General features: G+C 43.5%; 1 protein-coding gene across 3 annotated transcripts; it reads right to left on the bottom strand.

The window, feature by feature from the left end:
- Positions 1 to 314: 314 nt before the first annotated feature.
- Positions 315 to 9,602, bottom strand: LOC309844651 (UPF0415 protein C7orf25). 3 transcript variants are annotated; one of them, XR_014300803.1, is made up of 3 exons: positions 9,344 to 9,520; positions 6,506 to 8,391; positions 315 to 723 (listed from the first exon to the last, which is right to left on the bottom strand). XR_014300803.1 is itself a non-coding variant. In XM_082691746.1 (2 exons), exons 1-2 carry the CDS (start codon positions 9,578 to 9,580, stop codon positions 7,093 to 7,095), a joined length of 1,536 nt encoding a protein of 511 aa, XP_082547872.1. In that variant the 5' UTR covers positions 9,581 to 9,602; the 3' UTR covers positions 6,228 to 7,092. The 3 variants fall into 3 exon arrangements, 2 of the variants coding, with proteins under 2 accessions (XP_082547872.1, XP_082547873.1); XM_082691746.1 differs by lacking the exon at positions 315 to 723 and having other exon boundaries at positions 6,228 to 8,391; positions 9,344 to 9,602; XM_082691747.1 differs by lacking the exons at positions 315 to 723; positions 9,344 to 9,520 and adding an exon at positions 9,022 to 9,332 and having other exon boundaries at positions 6,228 to 8,391.
- Positions 9,603 to 10,441: the final 839 nt, after the last annotated feature.

Raw genomic sequence — 10,441 nt, 5'->3', positions numbered from 1 at the left:
ATATTGCTGTTGTTAGTAAAATTGTAGCTATTAGCCCTATCTTCATCTTCTAAGGGAGTCCTGCTGGCTGAGAATTCTTTCTTCATCCACTGCAAAATATCCCAGGATAAGGCCTCAAAAGCTCTGTGCTTTGTCTTCTAAGCCAAAGACTTAGGAACCACGACCCTCCGTCCCCCTTGACCGCTCCGTGTGTGTGCACGCGCGCGCGCACACACACACACACACACACCCCACTCCAAAACAATTCCACCCTTAATTCATAAATTATGGACAACTATTTTCTTTAGCAGAGATTTTTTGAAGAAACTTTCGTAGGAAAAAATTTTCATTTTTTTAATGTAAAGAGAGAAAACTATGCAAAATAGATACACACATGTGTGTGTACGGACATAACTGCCTGTGTCTGTATTGTGGGTGTTTGCTCTATAGTTCACTAGTCTATGTAGTTGTCCACCAAAGAAAAAAAAAATAGGACAGAAATGTTCAATTTGAAATTAATTTTAGTTTGGATCTATATTTAATTTAGATCTATCATTTTGTATGGCTCTTCTGTTTCTATACCTTTATAGTTGGAGGTGCAAAAAAATTTCTTTCCTAAAATGAAATGTTTTGTGGTAAAAGGGTTCATCTCCTGGGCTAATCCTAACATCCAAGCTGGGAAATCTCTCAGAGTGATATCTGCAATTGCTTTCTTCTTAGGATGACCCAAACAATCAGCCAAAACTGTGGAAAGAGAGAAAAGAACAGATCACTTCCAAAGAACCTTTCAACATACAATCAAGTGCGATGATAATATCCCTAAAAACTGCCTGGAGCTCAAAATGGAGAAAAAAATGGAAGCACAATTCAGTTAGACCCCGTGGAAATGCTCTTAAAATAGTTTTCAATCGTTTAGGGGCACCTGGGTAGTTCAGCCGGTGAAATAACTGCCTTTGCATCCAATCCTGGGATCGAGCCCCGTGTCGGGCTCCCCGCTCTGTGAAGAGCCTGCTTCTCCCTCTCCTTCTGCCCCTCTCCACCCCCACCCCGGAGTAGTGCTTTCTCTTTTTTTCACTTTCGTTCTATCTCAAATAAATAAAATCTTTTTAAAAAATAGTTTTTAAGGTTTAGCAGAATATAAATTTTAAACATCTATGAGTAGAGCTCATTTATATTGGGCTGGTCCTCAAAATTATGTTAAGGGGCATCTAAAATGCTATTTTATTAGTATAATATGGAAGCAAAAAATCAAATTTTGTTGCCAGAGCAATAATATAATTGAATAAAAGGAGCTAAAAGAGTGATACTCACTTTCTTATTTTGGAAAATATTTTATAGGTTCTGAGTTCATATGTAAGTTACATAAATATCAAACATATGCACACTGAAATAAAACTGAATAACAGAAAGATGTATAGGGGAATTTTTAAAAAATAATTCTGGGTGGAGAAGGCCTTTCCCAACATGGCACAAAATCCAGAAGTCATAATGAAAAATAAAAACCAACATATTTTATCACATAAAAATCTAATGTATCTGTGTAACAAAAAAACCCCACAACATATCTGCAACGTATTTAAGGGGAAAAGGTTTGAATCCTCATGATGGATTTTAAATGCCCACAAATTTTACAACAGGCTTTCCATCAAGTGCTGGGCCCTATTTCCTCTCCCACTGAAGTGAGCCGCTGGCGCTATTTTAACTGATAGAGTAGGGTTTCTGGGCTTCACTGGGCCTTAAAGAACCATAGGCTTTCACTTCCTGTTCCTCGTGGAACACTCCCGCTTCCATCCCTAAATTGCAACATAAAAAGTCCAACCACCCTCATGGAAAGCCAACGTGAGGAGGAGCGGGACCTGCTGAGCAGGGTCTTCCTGTCATCCCCACCATGTGACAGCCTTGTGAACAGAACGTCCACTAGCTAAACACCTGAGTGACCCCAGGCAATGCTATTTGGAATAGAAGAATCACAGAGGCAAGCCCTGCTTGAATTCCTAACCCATAAAATCATGAAATACAATACTGTGTTAAAATTTTTTTAAAGATTTTATTTATCCATTGGACAGAAAGTAGTAGTAGACACAAGTAGGCAGAGAGGCAGGCGGGGAGAGAGAGGAAGGGAAGGAAGCAGGCTCCCCGCTGAGCAGAGAGCCTGACACAGGGCTCGATCCCAGGAACTTGGAATCATGACCTGAGCTAAGGCAGAGGCTCTAACCCACTGAGCCACCCAGGAGCCCCAACAATACTATGTTGATTATGTTAAGCCACTAAATTGTGGACTGCTTTGTTATAGAACTATAGATAACTGGTCTAATCCTTAATTTATGTAAAGATTTTATAAATCAATGAAAAGACTGATAAAATCAATCAATTGAGAAAGAGAAGATATTAATAAGCAATTTATGGCAGAAATACAATGACCATTAAACATATTTAAGAATCCCAGATTCACTGGTAATCAAATAAATTAAGATTTTTTTTTTTTTTTTGACAACTGAAAAAATAAAAGAAGCGCAATTCTGGTAAGGCTATAGGGAGTTAAGCACTGCCATCTATTATTTATGGAAATGGGGGGCGCCTGGGTGGCTCAGTGGGTTAAAGCCCTTGCCTTCGGCTCAGGTCATGATCTCAGGGTCCTGGGATCGAGCCCCGCATTGGGCTCTCTGTTCGGCAGGGAGCCTGCTTCCTCCTCTCTCTCTGGCTGCCTCTCTGCCTGCTTGTGATCTCTGTCTGTCAAATAAATAAATAAAATCTTAAAAAAAATTATGGAAATGGAAATGGAAATGGCAATATGACAATAGGACTTCCGAGTCTGATGCAGAAACCAGGAGGGAAGAGAGACTAGTAATTTTATTGTATGAAATGCAAAACATCTCCAAGACAAAAGAAGTACCATTAATTCGGGCAAAGTGTATATTTATCAGTGGATTATCAGTATTTATTTCTTGCTCAAATCACCAAAGAATGGAGGTAAGCAGGTAGATGCTGCTCACCATGGTTAAAAAACAAAAATCCACCTGAGTGAATTTAAAGATCGAACTGGCTTTATTCAATGATTCATGATTGTGAAAGATCCCATCTAGCAACAGCAAGGAGCTCTGCTGAGCTGTAGGAAAGGAAAGATTTTTAAACGTGGGAAGGGGCCCAGCACATTTTAAAAAAGAGGAAAGGGGCCCACCAACTCAGCATCTGCTTGTGGGAAGGAAAATCCCAAAGATAAACCAGACCCTGAGAATGCAGCCTGGGGCGACCAGAAAGTCGGCGAGGCCTTCCAGATGGGCATCGGGCCCTGCAATTGATCAATATATCAATATCAATATATCTCTCTATATATGTAGATATTTTATTTGAAAGAGAGAATGAGAGAGAGAGAGAGAGAGAGAGAGAGAGACACAACACAAGAAGGGGAAGGTCAGAGGGAGAAGCAGGCTCCCCGCTGAGCAGGAAGCCTGAGGCAGGACTCGATCCCAAGACTCAAGCATCATGACCTGAGCCGAAGGCAATCCGTTAACCAACTGGGCCATGCAGACGTCCCATGTTTGTGCATATATTCTTTTTTTGTTTTTAAGATTTTATTTATTTGACCTAAACCAAAATTTTGCTGCAGTTTTTTTTAGGACACTATGTCATGTTTTAGTATCAGAATTATGCTTATATTCCACAAAATGAATTTGAAAACATTCCGGATATGGCGATGATCTGAGATGACCGGCCGAGATGGCACAGATGGGCTCCGGTCCTCCACCAAGGCTCCATGGTCAAGCAGGAGCAAACCCGAGTTCCCCTCTTAGGAAAGGGGCCGGTTGGTAAGGACACCGTGGCTGCTGTGTTGAATACTGTCCACCCCGCTTACGGTGTTGTGCTCCATATTACTTTTTAGAACAAGAGCATTATCTGATATTTAAAAGTAAGCAAAACACTTGGGGTGCCCAGGTGGTTCAGTGGGTTAAAGCCCCTGCCTTCGGCTCAGGTCATGATCTCAGGGTCCTGGGATCGAGCCCTGCATCGGGCTCTCTGCTCAGCGGGGAGCCTGCTTCCTCCTCTCTCTACCTGCCTCTCTGTCTACTTGTGATCTCTGTCAAATAAACAAAAATAAAATCTTAAAAAAAAAAAAAAAGTAAGCAAACACTTATCTAATGAAGCTAACTGAACCTGGACATTTTTTGGAAGTCATTACTTAGTAACTTTAACAATTTTTTTCAATGGCTATTGGTTATTTAGGTTTTCTACTTCTTCAAGTCTAATTCCTATTTCATTTGAGTTTTCCAAATTTATCCAAACAGTGTACAGATACAGTATATTTCCCTGCAATAATTTATCTTCTCCCCGGCTTATCCTTTTTGGCCTTATATGTCTCTCATTTTATGCTTTCTGGGTTTTATGCTTCCTTGGGAACGCCTTGTCTTTCCATATATGATCTGCATATTCTCCAAACTCACCCTTCATTGGAAAGCGAGTCAGCTTGGTTTAACTTGTACCATCAGTCACATTTACTGTTTGACAATTCAAATTATATTGTGCTATTTATTTATCTATTTGACAAAGAGAGGAGTGCAAGAGGGAACACAAGCAGGGGAAGTGGGGGAGGGAGGAGGCCTCCCGCCAAGCAGGGAGCCGGACGCAGGGCTTGATCCCAGGACCCTGGAATGGCGACCTAAGCCAAAGGCAGACGCTTAACCGACTGAGCCACCCAGGCATCCCCTGTGCTATTTTTTAAAGGCAACAATCAGAGTTGCTGTTTGTTGAGTCCCTTCTAAATGAGATGAGGATTTAACATGCTTTTTCTTTCACACACCACTTCACCATAGATTTTACATTATACATCTTCACGTTCATAAACCTTTGGACAGGTGGCTCAGTGGGTTAAAGCTTCTGCCTTCGGCTCAGGTCATGATCTCAGGGTCCTGGGATCGAGTCCTACATCAGGATCTCTGCTCAGCAGGGAGTCTGCTACTCCCTCTCTCTCCGCTTGCCTCTCTGCCTACTTGTGATCTCTGTCAAATAAATAAATAAAATCTTTTAAAAAAATAATCTTTTGGACATTCGCTTTGCTTTATAGCCATATGATTCTTTGAACTTGACAGTTTTTAACTGGTATTTAACAACATTCTTTCAATTTTGCTCATTCTTCTTTTTTCTTTTAATATCATGTCATCCTTGCCCAGGGGCCATGCTAACCTTCTCTGTGCCATTCCAATTTTAATATATGTGCTGCCAAAGCAAGCACAACTTTGCTCATTCTTTTATTATTTATTTTTCACCTTTGCAGATATAATTTTGGACAGCTGTGGCAGGTTAATACACAAATGTCATCGTTTGTGTGTGTTCCTAGAGAAGGCACTGCTTCTTACTTTATATTCTAGGATCCAGTGCCCCACCACATGTCCGTATCTGCTGCTTCCATTATTACGTCATTAGGAACTGTAATCACTGAATGTCCAGGAAAGGAAAATGATCATGGGAGAATCACAGCTATGGCCACTTCAGAAATCAGCTTCTTCCAAGAGTGCTGTGGCTGTATACATTCCGGTTGGCAAAGATTCAAGTTCTTCGGTATTAATGCATCATGGAAAGAAAGGGATAGAAATCTACCTTCTTCCTGCTACTCCCTGAAAGCTCAGCCGTACGTGCTGTGGCAGGCACACGACAGCACTCAATAAAGTAACTACACTTCAGTTACTCAACTCCATTTCAGACTAAGAATTCCTTGTAGCAAAAACCAATTCCTCATTTTTTTAGACAAAATTTTTAAATGCTCAGTACCAAGCACCTTAGTACCTTAATAAGTACTCAAAAAGGCCTAACCCCAATTTTTAACACTATACAATTTCAGTTGCAATGCAAGTTAAATCCACCTCTCTATTCTAAATCAGAATCCCAATCACAAACTTTTCCCCTAGGAAATGTGTTCCGGGATAGTAATGGAATCGCTCCCAAGAGAAACATTCCCAAGTTTACTTTCGCATTTCTCTGCAGTGTTCATGGACATCCTATAAACAAATTCAACCCCCGCCCCCAACAACGAACACTGGGCCTGGAAACTGAGTTCCCATCTCACAAAACAGCGAAGATGGCACAAAAGAATGAGGTCAGGCTGTGGCAATGTGTTCTAATACAGGCTCCCACACTTAGCTTGCCTTAATACTTAAGCTCTAAGACTTAATGTCCCAATTTTTAAAATACAGTCAATACGTATCTCCTTTGCTAAGCTACTTTGCTTTGTTGCAAATAAAGCACCTAGGGCCATGTGGACGTAAAAATTTATTTTTAATTACAACTTGTGTCATGCAACAGGCATGGGATCGCCTACCACCATTTCACAAGAGTGAAGTAATGCAGCTGTCACTTGCCACTTGCAAAAGAGAGAGGAAAGGCAGTATTTATAAGTCAAATACTTGCAATATGGGAAGTCTTGGTACTTAAAAGAAAATTTGGATTCTTCTAAAATGTTTTGGTAATTCTTCTACAATTTCCTCAAATTAGTATTTTGCATGAAATGTCCCAGGTATACAGTAGTGGGACTTACCTTTCTTTTCACAAAGGTGTATACATCGGTTCATGGGTTTCACATGCCCAGTATTCACTTTATTTTCTTCTGTATTAATGTACTCTTTGTAAATGCACGCACCAGAGTATGCCTGACATGCGCAGTCAAGAAGTTTCTTTTCATTCTTAATGGCCATAACTTCATAATCAAAAACGAATTATAAACTTCCCAGCCTCAACCCACATGAATGATGAACCAACATAACAAAAAACAAGCTTCAGTTTTCTCCAGGTATTTTATGCGAGACGCAGGGTAGCCACATCCCATGAAATGCCAATTGCCACTAGGGGGATGTTGCCCTACTCGATCAAATAAAAGTACTGTCACACAGCTAAAAGCTTTATATAGATGTATTTTCTTGGTTGCTAAAACGTAGGCAGTTTGGTAAATCGTTTGTCTCTTGTACTTTTTCTACTTTGGGTTATGTATTTTATAGATGACACACACAATCAACTCTACAGGTTAAGAGTGCTAAGTATTATTTTTACTATAAACCTTTTCTTCCTTCCCATTTAAGATGGGAAGACCCAGCCTTTGGTATCAATAACTTATTTCCATGAAAATATTTAAAGGGTATCATCAGTGTTCATTGCGGTTGTGTGGTCTTTTGGTAAAGGGGTGGCGAGAGCCTCTTTGCTCTCAGTAAGTGCTCTAGGCTGATGGATAAACACACTAAATTTAACACCCTGGTTGTTGGCAGCCCTGACAAAACCACTATTGGCAGTCATCGTGATGGCTTTTAGAGTGTCTCCTGTACCAAAAATTGTTAGCGAGCGGCTATTGATTTTTGAACTGGCCACTAGTCTCAAGGCACGCTCAGAAGGCTGGTCAGGTACCACATTAATTTGCTTAATCAGCATAGTGGCCCTCTCTCTCTCCCCAGGTCCTCCTAAGGTATCTAGAATAGACTGAAAGTCTTTGACAGCAGAATGACAGGCAAACAACTCCTTGTCCTTCATAAACGCCTCCAGCTGTGGCAAAACCTGCTCCTTCCTCTCTTGCTCTGCTTGTTCCGTAAGCACTTTCTCTTTGAAGACAAAGTGGCAGCCTCCATAGCTGAGGGCAGATACGTATGTAATTAAAGTCGTAATGTCCAGATTCACTCTTTTGCACACATCGACCTTAATTTCTGTTGGAAAGGCAACACTTGCTAGAATATTTTCTCGGTCCACTTGGGTCACCTGCAAAAATTCAGGGCCCTCATCATCTGACTCACTCTCACTGGGCTGGAGCTCTTCTGGGTGATCTAACAGAGAGTTAACGGCTACTATGTCTCCTCTCACAGAAATGCCCATTTCTTTGAGCTTCTCTGCCATGGGGCTGGAGACGCTGTTGTAAAATGCAAAGATGATGTGAGGGTTGCTGTACTGCACTGGCTGCTGGTGACTGGCCTGGAGGAAGTCTTCAGCCTGCTCAATGATACTTTTGTCACCATACTGGCCCCTGCCCAGCCAGATGTTATGAAGAGCTTCAGCCTTTCGGCCAATGGCTTTCACCCACGTATGACCACCATTGGCAACCACATCCACCACTAGGGTCTGCTTTTCTCCCATGGTATCTGTGTAACCAAAGACATGAAGAACACTAACAACTTCTTCCAAGTTTTCTGCTGATTCCACGATGGCTCTTAGGTGTGTTAGGTTAGTGCTCTGCAGATGGGATTCCTTAATCGCTACTTTCCCGGCTTCTACTTTCTGTAAGAATTTTAACTCTGCCTTCAATTTGCTGCACAGCTTTGCGCCACCTTCTATGCCGCCTTTTCTTGATCTAGACAGTGATTCTGCTCTCTTGATCAGTTCCTTGGCGATGGCGATTCGTTCACAGAGCATGGAGTGTGCAGACATGCTGACAGCATTATTCCTTTCCTATGGAAAGAAAAGAAACAAGGCAAATCGAAACAGTTCTAAGAAATGATGGCAATCAATTCTTCACTGAGGATTATACAACTTCAATCTAGCAACAAAGCTTATGGAGGCTGAATCTTCTTCTGCATGGCTGATTTTGGAGTGACTTCCTCCTGTGACAACTAAGGAAAGGATACCTATATTTCCAAACTCTTCTTTTGGTATGTTGGATTCTGACACGCTTTTTTAGACCTTTATTTCTTCAGTCTGAAGGCCACGTTCAGCATGTCCCGGGTCAGGGTAAAATGCAGGAGTTCGGCAAGCTGCTACATAAGGAGCTCCCTGATCAGCAGCTTTACTGTTTGCTTGGAGAACAATTTTTATAAAAGGCTCGGAAAGTGAAGAGAGCGTGATTAAATTAAAAATATCCACACAGACTAGCTGGTTAGCAAATGGTCCAAACCAAAAATGTCTCCCAAAATGACCACTCTAAGCCCTTCTGGCCTTTCCCTGCCTCGCGAGTGGGTCCCCTCTACCTGACTGCCTCGTGCTATCCCACGGGCACACGGTACACCCGCCACGGAATCACGACTGCCTCGTTCTTGCATCTGACGTCAACCCAGTACATTTTAAAAGACGGAAGGGACCCACCAACTGGGTTCTGGCTCCCAGGAAGGAAAAGCCCGAAGATAAACTAGACCCCGAGAGTGCAGCCCGCGGCGACACGGAGGTCGGCGGGGCCTTCCGGGCGGGCATCGGGCCCTGCAGCCGTACCGGGTCCGCCCGCACAGCTCAGCCAGGCCACGCTGACTCGGGCTCAAGCAGCCCCCGAAGCCAGCGCTGGGCGTGGAGGGCAGGATGGGGGGCGCGCGGCGGCCCGGAGTCCGCCCCTCCCGGCCTCGCCGGCCGGCCAACCCCTCCCGGCCCGGCAAGTGGCGCCCCGCTCCCTCCCTCCACCTCCCCGGCTCCTCACCGGCTGCGCCAGGACCGCGTGCGCGAGTAGGCAGACACGTGCGCGCGCGAGGCCGGGACCCGCCGGGAATGCTCGCCCGGCAGACCCCACCCCACTCCTAGCAGCTGAGGCCGCGCGAGCGCCGCCGCCTCGGGAGCCTCCTGAGTCACGTGGTCCCGCGCCGGGTGACGCCGAGTCCGCGAGTCCCAGGCGGGAGCGTGGCCTCCCGGGCGAGAATGACGCTAACGCGGCCGCCATGTTTGTTGAGGGCACCCGGCTTCTCCCACTCTGGCATCAGGAAGAGATCGCGAGTTCGCAGCAACCTCGCCCCGGGGAAGCAGGAGCTCTCGGGGCCAGGCAGCACTCCCAGTAGGGCGCCGGCCTCTCGGTCTCGCAGGCTGACCCCGCGCTTAAACCCTTTAGCTCGGTTTGGACTTTTCCGGGGGCAGAAGTCGTGCATTTTGGCGGAGACTATCTTCCGGTTGCGCCCAATGACTGTATTTCTGCCGTCAAGCTCAAACCCCTTACCAAGTGGCAGGCAGTGGAAGAATTTTCGGCTCATTTTAATACAAGAGAAAACAGCGTTTTCAAAGGTTTCACTCAAGTATTAAGTGCTAGAGCTAGGACTCTTGATTCCAAGCCAAAGCACTTTCTTCTGCGCGATTCGGAGCTCTCCAGAGAAAAGTGTGGTACCAGAGATGTGCTACCTTTCTGGAGGACATATGATCCAATGACTTCGGAGAGGAAGAAACTTGTATTAGCCTAGTAAGAGTGTCCAAAGTCAACCACAGGCTTAGGACTTTTGATATAGTAAAGCTAATTTTAAAAAATTCTTAAAAGGACTTCAAATTAACATTAGTTCTATGTATGTCTCCTCCCAAACCTTATTTGCCACCCTTAGGAAAGGAAAAGGAATAAACCCACAAAAGTAACAAGAACAAGAAAATGACTGCACATGAAATGTCTATACATTTTTGGACGACAAAGAGCAATAATAACACTTATTCAATGCTTATTTTATGGCAGGTGTTATTCTAAGTGCTTTTCACATATTAACTTATTTAATCCTCTTCACAAAGTAAAAGGTAGATATATTTTATTTATTTTTTTAAAGGTTCT

This window comes from Mustela nivalis (genome assembly GCF_964662115.1).
Source record: "Mustela nivalis genome assembly, chromosome: 12".
Lineage (NCBI taxonomy): Eukaryota > Metazoa > Chordata > Mammalia > Carnivora > Mustelidae > Mustela > Mustela nivalis.
This window is presented reverse-complemented; position numbering and strand designations above follow the sequence as displayed.

Coding starts and splice junctions, on each gene's coding strand:
- LOC309844651 (XM_082691746.1), bottom strand. CDS start 9,580: ATGGCGGCCGCGTTAGCGTCATTCTCGCCCGGGAGGCCACGCTCCCGC. Junction 8,392..9,343: donor ACGCGGTCCTGGCGCAGCCG/GTGAGGAGCCGG, acceptor TTCTTTCCATAG/GAAAGGAATAATGCTGTCAG.